Source organism: Vidua macroura, chromosome Z (assembly GCF_024509145.1).
Source record: "Vidua macroura isolate BioBank_ID:100142 chromosome Z, ASM2450914v1, whole genome shotgun sequence".
NCBI classification, from domain to species: Eukaryota; Metazoa; Chordata; class Aves; order Passeriformes; family Viduidae; genus Vidua; species Vidua macroura.
Window position 1 is genome coordinate 24,997,962 of NC_071611.1, and position 15,423 is coordinate 25,013,384.

General features: G+C 35.9%; 1 protein-coding gene across 3 annotated transcripts in view; it reads left to right on the forward strand.

Moving 5' to 3' along the window:
• The window catches only part of TNPO1 (transportin 1), a 52,489-nt gene that overhangs the window by 18,206 nt on the left and 18,860 nt on the right, over positions 1 to 15,423 (forward strand). For all 3 annotated transcript variants that reach the window (XM_054002772.1, XM_054002773.1, XM_054002774.1), the window contains 9 exons: positions 2,127 to 2,276; positions 5,652 to 5,758; positions 6,867 to 7,000; positions 9,266 to 9,347; positions 10,018 to 10,140; positions 10,616 to 10,734; positions 12,472 to 12,532; positions 13,177 to 13,345; positions 14,888 to 15,040. In XM_054002772.1, the coding sequence (XP_053858747.1) occupies positions 2,127 to 2,276; positions 5,652 to 5,758; positions 6,867 to 7,000; positions 9,266 to 9,347; positions 10,018 to 10,140; positions 10,616 to 10,734; positions 12,472 to 12,532; positions 13,177 to 13,345; positions 14,888 to 15,040 (1,098 nt within the window). The remainder of the gene's footprint in view (positions 1 to 2,126; positions 2,277 to 5,651; positions 5,759 to 6,866; positions 7,001 to 9,265; positions 9,348 to 10,017; positions 10,141 to 10,615; positions 10,735 to 12,471; positions 12,533 to 13,176; positions 13,346 to 14,887; positions 15,041 to 15,423) is intronic.

Sequence of the window (15,423 nt, forward strand, 5' to 3'; positions counted from 1 at the left end):
CAGAAAAGATGCTGGCAAATGTAGTACTCTGCAAGTGAAATGAGTTTTGTTTTTTATGTTGTTTAGAAGTTGGCATTTAAATCATATAGTGTAGGTAAAGTTGTGGAATTGTCTCAAATATATAATCATTGGATGGCTTCCTGGTTTATAAAATTACTGAATTCTAAAGGACGTGTTTGTTTCTATATCAATACCTTTGTAGTTCCGTGGCATTCTAACTCTTTAGAACTGAGATATGTACATAAAAGACAAGATTAAAAAGTCTAGGAAGGCACTCTGGTTTTGGTTCTCAAAATCAGTTGATTAAAATGAATTTTAATTTCTAATCAGCAAAACAATCCCCTATCTTCTGAAAAGCTCTGTTTCTCTTCTGATATAAAGTGTCCAGTGTCTGTCAGTCAGACATTGCGGTGTTGTGAGAGTCTTGGTTTTGTGATGCAGTAGCTTTAGTTTGAAATTACTTTATATTTGAAAGTTGTATCTTTTATTTTACTTATTTCTGTTAGGTTAATAATAGTTTTAAAGGGCTGGAATAAATCCATGTGTAGACTACTTCATGGCACAAATGAATTACTTATTTTGCCCAAATTAGGACTTCATAGAAAAAATTCAACAAGTGGCTAAAATGCTGATTAAAATTAGCTTCTACTGCTATTAGGGTTTCTGTAAACTAAATTTAAATTTGTTTATACTGTAAACTAAGCCTTTCTATATAGAACATTCAGATCTTTCAGAATATGTCAGATGTAATACCAAGTTACTCATGCCCTGGTTAAGAACGAAACATGAATCTACTCCACTATAAATGAAAAATCTAGACTGTTCTTTTTCCATTCCTCTACTTGGTCCAGTAACTTAGAGAAAGCTCAGTGAACAGAACTCATACTGTTACTTGAACTTGAGGTCAGTTCTGTTTGCATTTATTTTTTAGCTCATACTATGTAACACTTTCCTGTTAACATTGCTCAAGATTTTTTTTGCTGCTTCCTCTAATTATTAATTTAATAGATCAGCATTTTGCATTTCTCAAGGGATTGAAGTCCCTTACTGCATAGAAAAATTGAATATCCATGGGAAATAGGGGTAGAGGTTTTACTGCACATTCCCTACATAATTTCCATATCCTACTGTGGTGAAACCGGGTTTGTCACCAGTTCCTTACAGTAACAGTATTGCAGCAAGCCTGTCAGTATAATCAGAATGTCTGAATGTCTTTGCCTGACAAACATCTTTAATAGAGTTTCTTGTATTGTGTGACTTCAGATCTATTCCTTGATTATATGTCTATCCAAACCTTTCTCTTAAAATGTAAAGTTTGTAATCCAATATTCTAACTTTGAATAAACAGAAATAATATATCACAGAATCACACAATATGTTGAGTTGGAAGGGACCAACAAGGATCACCAAGTCCTGGCCCTGCACAGGACACCGCAAGAATCACACAGAGATCAGTGCCTGTCCTTCCTCTTCCCCTCACAAGAAGAAGATGTAGACTGCAATGAGGTCTCTCCTCAGTGTCCTCCAGGCTGAACAGACCGGGTGACCTCAGCTGCTCCTCATACAGCTTCCCCTCACAGCCTTTCACCATCCTCATGGCCCTCCTTTGGACACTCTCTAGCCTTACATTAGGCTATTGTGGCACCCAGAACTGCCCCAGCACTCGAGGTGAGGCTGCCGCAGAGCAGAGCACAGCAGGACAATCCCCTCCCTTGCCTGGATGGCCGTGCTGTGCCTGATGTCCCCAGGCCAGGGGTGGCCCTCCTGGCTGCCAGGGCACTGCTGACCATGTTCAACTTGCCATTGACCAGGACCCCCAGGTCCCTTTCTGTGGCACTGCTTTCCAGCATCTCATTTCCCAGTCTATCTGCACATCCACGTTTGCCCCATCCTCAACCGGAGAATCTGGCACTACCCTTGTTGAACTTTATATGCTTGGTGATTAATTTGTGTACTCTGAACCTGAAAAGGTTTCCTAGATGAATTGATGGGTGTAGCTGGAAGGAGAGATAAGGAAATTAAAATTAATATCTGCATATAAGCGTTGATCTTATGGCATTATTCTGGAAATCTGTCTTTTTTCTGTGAGCTGATTGAAGATTAACTGTAATTACTTTCTGTTGCAGATGAGCCAACACGTTCCTTGAGTGGTCTTATCTTGAAGAATAATGTAAAAGCACATTTTCACAACTTTCCAAATGGGGTAACTGACTTCATTAAAAGTGAATGTCTGAACAACATTGGTGATTCCTCCCCCTTAATTAGAGCTACTGTAGGTAAGTTTGTTCTTAATAATGTCCTCTGCATACTGAAGATGTTTCTGGGTGAAAGCTGTACTAGGGAGATAAAGAGTTACTAAATTAGTAAAAGTTTTTGTTTCTCATATGTGTCACAACCTCACCATGCTTCAATGAATTTTTTCTTTATTGTGAATATAAAGATGTCATACTTTAGATTCCTGTTATCTTAGAAGTGGTATAGCAATTCAGTTCATATTTCTTGAAATGTAAGATTTGAATCTTCCTAAATTGAGCTTGCTGCCAGCTTATATACCTAAAAACAGGAACACGATAAAGGCCTGATTTAAGAACTGTTGCAGTGCTCTGATTGCATCAATGAAATGCTTCTGTTAGCTGATTTTCTATACCCCACCCCCTATATGCACACATATGCACATCATCATACCCATGCATAAGGCATTCACGTAAAAAGCTTCTGTTAGAAAACAGTAGGTAAGTGTGGTGTACAGAACTTCATAGTATCATAAAATCTTGAAATGGTCTCAGAAGATACCTTAAAGATGATGTAGTTCCAGTGAGAAGTTTTATTTGTTACATGAATTTTTGATTTCGTAAATACCTTGTCTTGATATATATCTTTCATAAAATATGTATACTTGTATGTTTTTTTTACTTAGTTCAAGGTAAAGTTGCTTTTCTGTGAGTTCTTTGATAATACAATTTCCTCCACTGTTGTAGTAATTTTCCTGGTCTGCTTAAAAATGAGGAAAATGTAATATGTATTTGAATACTGAAAATGGGTATGGGTGTCAGTTCAGAAAGGAGTTCAGCTTCTTTCAAATTACTCCTCTTATAAAATAATCTACCAGTTACTATTTAGAATAATTTGCTTTTTCTATAGGAATGATTCCTTCTCCAGGCATTCAGGTTACAGATTAAAGACTACAGAATATTACTTATTTCTTTGAGTAGTTCCCTGCTGTCTTGCCAGTTGTGAAGCTGCTTTACTATGAATTCTATTAATGACCAATGTTCCTAATGAGAGTAGAAATAAGTCTTTGAGTGGCCCATACTCTTTGAATTTCAGGTTGTAGAAGTCATGCTTACTTCTTTGTTCATAGGAGTTCTCAGTGGAGTATAATGGAATTAGCTAAGGAACATATTCCAGCTCCATTTGGTTTGCTATCTTAGGGTTGTTTGGTGATGGTCTGTGGAGTATTTTTTTGAGGGAGTTGTTTGTTTTCAAGCAGTTATTTAAATTTTCCTGATAGAAGATGCTTGTAGATTAGTAGCTTAATTATTGTTCAGCTTTAAGTGATCTTTGCAGGGATTATTAGGCATATATGAACTCTGAAGATGAGTAGCAGCTGATGAACTACATGCTTGTATAAGTGTTGCTGTTTCGCATGTGTTTGGCACCTTTCTGTTTGAATTGCTGGATCCTTGTAGCTGTCTGACCTTGGTCCGGTACCCACTGGATTCTTGGTACTAGTGAGGTGTAAAGAGGTTACTATCTACCTGGACTGCCTTCTTAGCATGAGTTGGCAGGTGGAGATTGGAGCTGCTCTTTCTGATGAGTACATGTTTTTGCAGTTCAAGCACTATCAATTTAATGAGTCAATTGCAAATAATATCTCAGGAATTCTGAGGGCAAGAACATCAAAAATGGCATCAGAGAAGATTTAATGCAGTATTCACTCTCCTTTGTGGTCTCTAACATCTAGTGCTAATCAGACAGAAGGTACCTTTTGGCCCACATGGAGGCAAGCTGGTTAATCCCATCTTCAGAAGTCACCTTGCTGAGGAGAATGAGCACATGACTTAAGGCCCAATGATAACTGTACATTGTTTTATCCTTACTTAGCTTATCTTTATTCTAATCTCCAAATGAGTAACACAGTGTATCTTCTCTGTGCTGTTAACCAGTGGTATAGGTTTTAAAATCTCATGTGCTAATTTGGAAATGTAGATTCAAGCTGCCTTTGTCAAGGACCCACAAATCTACCAGGATAAAAATACATCTCTTAAGAAAGTGTCTGCAGCTGTTAAAACTCTCTAGGGACTCTAGTCTGAGTAGGACCTTAGTATAGCTCCTTGATTGAAAGCAAGGAGGGGAATATAGTTTAACTATTTGAAAGTAGTGGAGGAACTGGAGAGATTCACCGCAGGAGGAGATTGAAAGCTAACGATTGCCCTTTAAGGGGGAATTTTGTTATGAACTTTAGCTTTTAAAAGTTAAAGAGTTCAGAAATCAGCTTCAGAAGTTACAGAGGCAAAGCACCATCTGTACAAAATGACATGTATGGTCTGAATTGCATGCGAGACCATTTCATCCTCTGAAACCAGTTCTAGGACCTTGAAAAGATCCAGCATATTGCATCAAAGGAATAATGCAAAATATTTATTAGTTTCTGTGTGTCCTGTCCAGGATGTCCTTTGCTCTGTAATGTTGTCCTTTATTCTTTTGTATTTAACAAGAATTTTAGCATTTTATTCCAAAGAAAAATTATATATTGTGAATAGCTCAAGGAAAAAGCTTGGGAAAATTTTTCCATCACTTTTTGCTTGGGAGATTACTAGTTGTAGTAGTGTTGAGTTCTTCTGTGTTTATACTTATTAGAAGTAACTGCCAATTGCATAAAGGATTATGCTAGCTGTTACATTTTGCATTGAGGCAAAATGGACTCATACAAATTCAGTCCTAGTTTATAAGTAGCTTTCTCTGTCCTTGTCACTTAATTAGTTTTTCCCAGGATTTCTGTATGTGCTGGAAACAGAATTAGTGATTCTGACCTGTCTGTTTGCTGGCTCTCACAGCTCCTAACCGGATGACCTACCATAGTGTTTAAGCTCTTAGAGGTATCTTGGTCTTACAATAGGTCCTTAATGTTTTGTGTAAACACAGTAAAGTTGTGATCATGTAACTTACCACTAGGTTGTAAGTTTATTGAAGGACAGATTCCCACATTCATGCTTTTGTATCATAGTAAAAAAAGATGTGACTTGGGGTGAATACTCTGTATTTATTAGAAGTCCAAATTTGTACAGTGATTAGTAAATTTAGAGCCAAAGCTGCTCTGCTGTGTTATTAATTATAAATTATACAGTTATATAAATGTTATAATTTATAATTTCCTTAAGTGAAGTTACTTGGTGCTTGATTTCTAATACTTGAACCCCTCATGGCAGCAGGAAGGAGCAACCCACCTTTGCCGTTCAAAGCCCTTCAAATAACATTTGCAATTAAATGTACTTCCTCTTTTTATGCATAGCAGTCCTTAACAAAACCATTTCTTTCTTAAACTTTCTTAGCTCTTTAGATATTTGAGAAGAGAAAAATACGAAAAATATATATGAAAGAAGTGAAAGCATATGAGATCTCATTTTTCTCCATTCTTCTGTTTCTTTTAGGCATTCTGATAACAACCATTGCCTCAAAAGGGGAGTTACAGAATTGGCCTGAACTCTTGCCAAAGCTTTGCAGCCTGTTGGATTCTGAAGATTACAATACCTGTGAGGTAAGGAGATTGATAGAAAATAGAAGAGGATCATCTGAATTTCATTATTTTTTTCTCTCTTCAGAGACACTAGGTATATGTATTGTGTGTATGTCTGTATTTATACATGCCCATGTGTTCTCCTTGCAGAACAGTGGCTCAAATTTGATACTTTTTCTTCTACTTGTGGTCCATGTTCTTACTGTTCATTCAAGCAAACTGATTTTCTTTGCATAAAAGTGGAATAAGATTGCAGATGGATAATCATCGTATCTCAGCTCAGAAGTCTCCTGAAATTACTGCTGTGTGATGCCTAATCTTTTAGGCACCAGTGGCATCATTAAGCTGATGTTGAATTTTGTCTTACATAAAAGTAGTGTTCATTCTTCTTGTAACTTAACCTGGAAGAGTGATCAATTCCTATATCAAAGTGAAATGAACTGTTTTGTTTAGTCTGTATGAAGGGAAATAAGTAAATAACAGTTTTAAACTAACAGAAAAAATATAACAGAAAAAATATAAAGCTATGTCTGAGGTAAAAAAATAAAGATTGTGATCACACCATTTGAAGTACTTCCTAACGTCTCCATGGAAGTGTGAAACATGTTGTATAAAGTGAACCTCAGAGACGACTAATGATCCAAGATGGCACCTTGTTGTATAGGGTTTTGTGCTTCTTTCTCTCGGGGAAAAAAACCCCATATTTGAAAATGAAACTCAAATTGACAATCATCCCTGTTTTGTCCCATAGTGAATTATTAAAAGAAATACAATTATATATGCAATTAATTTGGATACTTCTGCTCATTCTACTTCTCAAATAAAAATTAGCTTTTGATTGTTCTTTGAAATATATTTAGATAAATGAACATCAAATCAAACTAAAATTATCACTTAGTCATTGCTGACTCTCCCAGCTTGAGAGCTGACAGATGCTCAGATTCTGGTTTAACTAAAATGCCTTTTAGACTATTTCAGTATAATCATTAATGAGTTAGCTGCATTTACACTATTAACTAGCTACATTTACTGTGTTGTGCTGGAATTACCCATTCTATATGAAGTCTTAAATTTTGTTTTCTTCAGAATGTGAAAGAAGATACTTGCTTGTTTATTCATTTTTAAACAGGGTGCTTTTGGTGCTCTTCAGAAGATATGTGAAGATTCTGCTGAAATTTTAGATAGTGATGTGTTGGACCGGCCACTCAATATCATGATACCTAAGTTCTTGCAGTTCTTCAAGCACAGCAGTCCAAAAATACGGTAGGTTTATGAGTTGTACTTACAGTTACCTGCTAAAATTCTATTTACATTAGCAGCAAGGCTGCTATTTTGTAGATCTGTTTAAAACCTGCTTAGGTTTTTCAAATGATCCTGCAGAGACCCACAGGTATTCCAAACATCAGTAATTTTCATGTTTATCTTCATAGTTAATACAAGAATCTCACCTCTTCATGCAATCAGTCAATGACTGAAAATCAAATAGCTTCTTTTAAGTTTTTGCATATTATTACAAAAAATTCAGTTCTGTGCTTAGAACTTATTATTCTGATTAGAAATAACAATTTTACATTACTTTTGTAATGGCTGCAGCAATGGAAGAGTGAAAATTCTTTTGCTGACAAAAGATTCTGAGTTCTGACAGAAGAAAAAATTCTGCCTTTAACTGAACTTCCAGCAGAATCAAATTAAATGGATTCATCATCTCTTCACTGTAAAACTGTATTAATATCTCCAAAATAACAATATAAAATAAAAATTCCGGAATTAAATTTTTACTGCTAGTATTCATTACAAAGATCAGTAGCTTTTACCCTGAATTGGCCAACAGAGTGCTCCTGCCACAAAGAAGGCTAATGGTATCCTGGGCTTGAGTATTGCCAGCTGGTTTAAGGGAGTTGATCCTTCCCTTCATCTTCCAGGTGAGATCACACCTGAAGTACTGTGTCCAGTTCTGGACTGTTTAGTGTAAGAGTGGCATGGATATACTGGAAAGACTCCAGCAAAGAGCCATATTAGGAAAGGCCAAGAGAGTTGGGACTTACCAACTTATGTAAATTAAGAGAAGGATTTAAAAAAAGGCACAGGCTCTTTCCAGTGGTGCCTAGTGACAGAACCAGAGGCAGTAGCCACAAACAGAAACTCAGAATGTTCCTTCTGAATATCAGAAAACAGCTTTTTTACTGGGAGGATGACCAGTCACTGGCACAGGTTACCCAGAGAGGTGATGGAGTCTCCATCCTTGGAGATACTCAGTAGGCAGCTGGACATGGTCATGGGCAACTGGCTGTAGGTGGCCCTGCTTGAGCACAGGCATCAACCAGATGACTTTCAGAGGTGCTTTCCAACCTCAGTCATTCTATGATTCTTTGTGACTCTGTGAAATGTGTTTTATCTTCTCTTTGAAAATTATATTTGATAGCTTTAAAGTGTCTTTAATTCTTTATTGCCAAGAGTAGTAGATAGTGAAGACCCCAAGACGAATGATGGGATTCTAATACAGTTTAGAAAATCATCTATAAAAGATGCTTGCTAAGAAAATTATGAAATTAAGTGTGAACTTGGTTTTGTGGAAAGATAATAATTCTCTGGAGTTGGGAGAGAGGCAGAAAAACATGCTTTTTTCCTTACCACACTGTCAGTCTTTCACTTTTTTCCTGTGTTGCTATGTCCATGGCTTTGACACTTACATCAGTTTCAAGTTTAAAGGCTATCTGCCTACCCACAGCCTAATTTCAATACATAGTGCTGAGGTGTGAAAAGGACTAGTCATGTCAGTGCAATACTTTATATCTATCAAAAGACAATTTTTGAGCAATGTTTTATGACAGAGTCTTCCAAGAAATGTCATAATGGAAATTTGAAGTTACAGTAGCAAAAATACTGTAATGAATCTTCAAAGGGTTCTACAGATAGTTTTGCCTTGTGCCTCTGCCTTGAGAATTTGTCTTTTGTGTCTGAGAATGAAAAAGACCTGTAAGTAATGGCTTTGCATGAAATGGAATAGAAGAACAGTACTTCATTTCTTAGAATGTTTCTTCCACAAGTGTTTTAGTATGTATCCAACTACAAGTGTGTTTTTGTTCTAAGCTACATCTATATTGTGAACACATTCTGGTCTCTGTAAATTGTAAACATATTGCAAAGATGGTTGCATACTTAAACAACTAAGGTCAAGCTAAAATACCGCCATATTTGTATTTGACTTGTATGGAATTATTACTATCTGAGAAGATCACAGTCATAAAATGCTCAAAAAGGAACATAAATGTTCAGAAAAATATGCCAGCTGTAGTCATTTTAGCCTATTTACTGAATACTTTATTTTAAAATATTTATTAGGTATATCAGAGTATAAGGCAGTACTTAAAATATAGTTTAATAATTTTTTGTTGGTAATGCTACAGATGCATAGATTTGTTCTCTCTTGCCTTTGAAGATACTTGGTTTATGCTTTTGATGCCTCAGTACACTTTAAAAATGTTTTTAACTCATGAAATGTATATATTTTAACTGTTTCTGTTGTAGGTCTCATGCAGTAGCATGTGTCAATCAATTTATCATCAGCAGAACTCAAGCTCTTATGTTGCACATAGATTCTTTTATTGAGGTGGGTGTGTATTCTTGGTGGGAGGTTTAAGTCAAATTACCTATCTGATTTATCAAGAGGTTTGAACTATGTTTTACAACCACCTCTACCCCTAAACTCTCCATTTCTCATTGCCCATTCTTAGCTTCGGCCACCATGGATTGAAGTTCACTCTGTATGCTTGTGCTCAGAGCTAACCATACTGTAAGCAAAATAAGTAGGTGTATTTCAAAAGATGTTTCCTTTTCCTAAGTAGGGAGAACTCTTGTTGTACAAAGGTGCAAAAGTAATGGCAGTAGTCTGTCCCTTACCTGTCCTGAGAAGTGCATGTCACTGGGCCTATCTGCCTGTCTGAATACTGTTACTGAACTTGGATGAGAAGGTTCTGGTTTGTCTAGAGTATTTTATTTGCTCCTCTTATGTACTGACACAATTTATATTAGGAGCAAATATAATCCAGAAGTACTGTTCTTGTACCAGTGTTAATATACAGTGTCATATTTATGTATAAAATACACACTGAGAGACTGAAGAGTCAATTTGCTAACCCATATGTCTTTAAAAAATAGAATAGTATTCTGACGTGTGCATTGGGCAAGTACTATCTCCTTTAGTGAGCCAGTAATATCAATTCTAATACAAGTTGAACTTGATGAATTGAAGTCTTTCAACTGTTACTACTTTCCAACAGAATCTTTTTGCACTGGCTGGTGATGAGGAGCCTGAAGTACGCAAAAATGTTTGCCGTGCTCTTGTAATGTTGCTGGAAGTTCGAATGGATCGCCTGCTTCCTCACATGATTAGTATAGTAGAGGTGAGTCTCATTTCCTAGATGTTGCACAGATTCCCCTGTTTGACACTGCAGACATAATAAATATAAAGCATTCATCAGAACAGGTGTGTTGCTCTTGCACTTGCTAGCTCTTTGTTTCCCTTTAAGACTGAGATTGCAAAACATTATTCTCATCTAATTGCAAATTGACATTGTGTTTGACAGGCAGTGCATATGGCAGTTGTTTATTCTTCATTAAATCAATTATCCCGAAATGGCTGGGATCACAGCCAGGCATTGCTTGACCCTAAGTGCGAAGATAATGTTAAAAATCTAGCACCAGTGCTGAAACTGCTCCAGTTTACACATTGAAGCTGTCACTTCTTCCGGTGTGTTGACCATAATCAGGATAAAGCATATTATTTTACATTCCCGAGATGCTCTTTGAGCTGCTAATGAAGAAGTTCTAACATAAATGTTCTATTTTATACAACTAATTTATTTTTATATTGTGTAGTACATGCTTCAAAGGACCCAGGACCAAGATGAAAATGTGGCTTTGGAGGCATGTGAATTTTGGCTGACTTTGGCTGAACAGCCAATTTGTAAAGAGGTATTGTGTCGGCATCTTACTAAGTAAGTATCAAGAATTGCAATTCATACTTATTTTCAGACGGTCGTCTTAAAATTTCAATTGACTTGTTCATGGATACTCTCAGAGACAGCGTATATGGCATGCAGTATGCTTAGAAGAATTCCATAGCTAGTTCTTGTGCATAGTAAAATTGAAAAGACTTCTGAGGGTTTTAGACCCAGTGAACTGCAGAAACAATTTTAACTGTGTCACTGTAGTGCTTACCTCGAATTTAACAAGCTTTTACACTTCACATGAATGCAAAGATTAGGTAAAACGCACTTAAGTGAACAACTCCACGTGACATTACCCATAATATCTGGTCGTCTTGACTACTGCTATGTAGGCATCTCTGTGCAGGGCTTCCATGTGCATTGTCATGCAAAGCGTTCTTCATTTTAAAAAGAGTATAAAACAAAATGACACGTCTTGGATGTAGGAATTAATTTTGTATCAATTACTCTTACAAGTTAAGTTGAAGAAAGCCTGTACAATTTGTTCCTTCATACTTCTGCAGCCTGATAGTAGTTTAAGTTTCAAAACCTACTTCTTCAAAGTTTCAAAAAGTATTCCTATGCCTCAAGAGATAGATCTTTGATTGAATGGGATAAATATCCATGTGTGTGATGTAAATATCTTTTTCTGCAACAGTGCTTGCAACTTCCTCCAGACTAATTTGAAATCTTTTACAACAGGAAATTAGTTCTTCAGTGTTGCCATCAAATGAATACTCTCTTTTCATTTATGCTTTGAAGATTTTTTAAATATGGACAGAGTTCTCTCAAGATTTTGAGTGGAAGAACTGAATGACAAGGAGACACATCCTTCTTAGCAAAAAATAGCATTATAGGTGTGAAGTAATTAAAATAGAAAGCAAATTTTTGGTTTCCCTAACCAATTAAAAAGTAGAAAATTGAGATTAAAACATGTACTGTTGCAGAGAAAGACTAGGAGTTAAAACCAAGAGAATGTGTTACAAGAAATTATTTTTAAATTTCAAAATGGTCTGATTTAATTACTATTTTTGTAGTTCAAAAGGCAAAAGAATGATACTACATAATAGAAGTTCCCAACACACACCACATAGTTAACAACTACTAGTATTCAGTCTCTTTCGGCCTACGTGAACCTTGACATTGCAACAGCATCATACTAATTGAAAAAAGCTTTTAAATTTCTAGAAAAATTAATTATTAAGAGTCACATCATGTTTTTCCCATGATCTTTCAATGTCATATGTGTTTAAGGCAACTTATTTGTTGGTGAGTCCTGTTTGACTAGGAAGCTATATAAACTTGTCAGTACTTGATAATCTTAAAATTTCATATGTTAAATTAAAAGTGAGATAATATCTTAAAACTTTTCATGTGGTTTCTAATATCTGTTCCATTTTATGCCTGTGGGTTTTTTTATAAAATGTATACTTCACAAAGTATGCTGCGGAAATGCCACTGAATTGGTGATTGTTTATACTTACTATTCCTTCATTTAAAGTTTAGAACACAATGTGACGCTGCAGGGTGTGATTATTAGAGCAAGCCTGATACTTTCAAAAACAATACTCACGTGCAGAATATAGCAAGATTGAGTCTGTCACTGTTGCTGCGTCATCCATGGTTATTAGTTTCATTTGGCTTATATATACTTATGCATTTTTTATTTTGTTGTGGTGAACATGTTTTATAATGGGAACTATTTGACTTTTTTCCTTAGTAATATGCATAAATATTTCTTTGTAGGCTGATACCTGTGCTTGTAAATGGTATGAAATATTCAGAGATTGATATTATTCTGTTGAAGGTGAGCATCAGTTTCTTTTACTCTGTTGGAATAGTTGGTTAGGTTTTGACCTATAAATCAGAATGATTCAGGTCAGAGTGGGCAGACGTAGCCTACCATCTCTTTAGTGGAGAATGAACTTTCTGGGGCAAAGTATGCTGTTCCAAATACTAAATGCAACTGATGCTGTGTTTGTTGGAAAATAATCTGTGGCTCTCCTGCTTTGTCCCAGTCCCCTCCCACACAATTTAGGCAAAGCTGGCATACTATTACCATGAACTACTGCAAGAATTCAGCATTAAAAGAATGTTCAGAACTAATTCTAATGCCTTCTAGGTTGAATACATAGCTTTTTCCATCACTATGTCTGTGTATCAAAATTTCTCAATGATCTCTTTCTATTTCATTCCCATTGAGTAATTTCTTAACAAAAAGGTTACTTTGGGGGTGAGCATACCTCTCTTCCTTGTATCTTTCTATTGCTTTTCTGGTAAAGACAGCAGTAGAACACAGAAACAGTGGCATTTTTTTGGTTGAGCAGCTCAGGTACACTGACAAAATCTTGAACTTTATACACTTAAAAAATCTTGAACTAAAACTACATTGTTAACTTTCTTAAGCAATACAGTTGGACTAATTTATCTAATAAAACAATTTGGTGACAGGGGGATGTTGAAGAAGATGAAGCTATTCCAGATAGTGAGCAGGATATAAGGCCTCGTTTCCATCGTTCGAAGACAGTGGCTCAGCAACATGAAGAAGATGGTATTGAAGATGATGACGATGATGATGATGAACTTGATGATGATGATACTATTTCTGACTGGAATTTAAGTAGGTCAAAGTAACGTGTGAAATGCTTTGAACAAGAGCTACTTGCATAATGCAAGAAACACAGTAAAAAGACAAGTTTGTGTATAAGGAATACCAAGGCTTTTTTTTTTTTTTTACTAGAAAAATAACTATCTACTGACATAATTGATGGGTTTGTTGGAGGGGGGAGCCTTTGAGATGACACTTTGACTTTGTATTGGCAAAAGTTGTCCATCTGTAAGCTTATTTTGAATATGGCAGATTGAGTTACAAATATTTATTTGATACAATTCAATGGAGCTTTCAGACTTAATATTTTAATTCTATGAAATAATAAAAATCCTGTATCACTTGTTTAAATTCAGTTTAAAAAGAGAAAAAAAACCTTTGCACATTGATTACTGGAGCAAGCTTAATAATGCTTTCTTTCATTATTAAAGAATGAAAGAAAGTCTTACCTCTAAAATCAGGTTGTGTTTGGTTTGGATTGCTTTTTATTCCCATGTGAACATTCTACTACCTGTGGCCCTTACAGGCATTTTTTTTCTCAGTGAGGAATTTGCTTCTCAATAGAGTACTTTAGTTGTGAAGGTAGGAGATGGCTCTGAGGAAACCAGAGTTCGGATGTCCTACTGGGGGGTTCATAGGACCTTTAGGTTAATAGGTTATGTTATAAGGAAAGAAAATACCACAAACTGTTTTTTAAGTTCAGTGACAGAAAATAGCTAGTGAAATTCTGACAAATCTGATTTGAATTTGCTTTGCAAACAAACTCATTGTGGAATAATGCTTTGAGATGTGGGCATAGCCACATAAGGTCTTTTTACCCAAGGCCACAAGTTTTCACAACAGGTGAATTTAACTTCAAGCTTATCACTGAACAATTTTGAGATGTACCTAAAGAATTATTACTGTTGAAAATATGTGTGCAAATATGCTTGTTTCTGTAAAGCTGCATCTTGGAAAAAAAGTGTAGTTTTATATTCTTAATATTCTTTTTGTCAGTGCTGTGCGTAGAGATTGTAGCATTAAATATGCGTTTTCTGAGAAAGAGCTCAAATGACATAAGGTGCCCTGTGATGCACAGTTGTGAATAAAACAGTGAGAAAGACGAAGTTGTTCAGGAATGGTGGCCTAAAAGAGAAAGAGTAGAACACTTCAGAAATCTGTAATGACATATGTTATTTGGATTTGAGAAAATTTGTATTATCTGAAAGTCAGAATTGTGTGCCCTATTTCATATCTAATGTTCCATATTTGACTTCCAATTTGAACAGAGACAAAGCACCAGCATAGCTTGACAGTTAGCAGTATTGCTTACTAATGAGACCAGTGCAATTCTTTATGGCAGATTAAGAAGGAATTTATATTAAAATGGTTTTCTAAGAGCTGTGGCCTCTCCCAGGAGCACAGTGTACACTCTGTAGTGTCATGGAGTGGAAGTATGTTCCCTCCTGGTGCACTGAGAATCCACTGGCAGCTCAGAGTTAAAAACAGGATTCTGTTGCCTAACTATAACTATTTGTATAATAAACAGAGATGAACACTGGTAATTCCTTTCAGGGAAATGTTCTGCTGCTGCTCTAGATGTCCTAGCTAATGTATTTCGTGATGAACTTCTACCACACATCTTGCCACTGTTGAAGGAATTGCTCTTCCACCCCGAGTGGGTAGTTAAAGAATCTGGTATCCTTGTTCTTGGTGCAATTGCTGAAGGTAAGGCAACAGTTCGTATCAGGTTGCTGATTTTTAAATTGGTTCTAAAGTAGCTTGGGTGAACTTACTAATGCAAGCAAGTATATGTCCTTAGCTGGTTTGGTTTTGGTGATTAATATCTTCATCTACTGATAGGTGACTGCAGTTGTTTTATTTTTAATTTTCAAATCTGTGCACGTTTGGGAGGCTAAACAGATTACACAATTTCTTTTATTTCTCCTTTTCTAAGCTTTGCAGTATATAGGTGTTGATGTCTCTCAAAATATTAGCTTGATTTCATAGAAGATAAATATTTAATAAATTGTAGCCTTAATGTGTTTCCAGAAAAGGAGAAGACCACTTCTGTGACTTCAGTACACTAAGATGCCTTTTGTACATGGTCC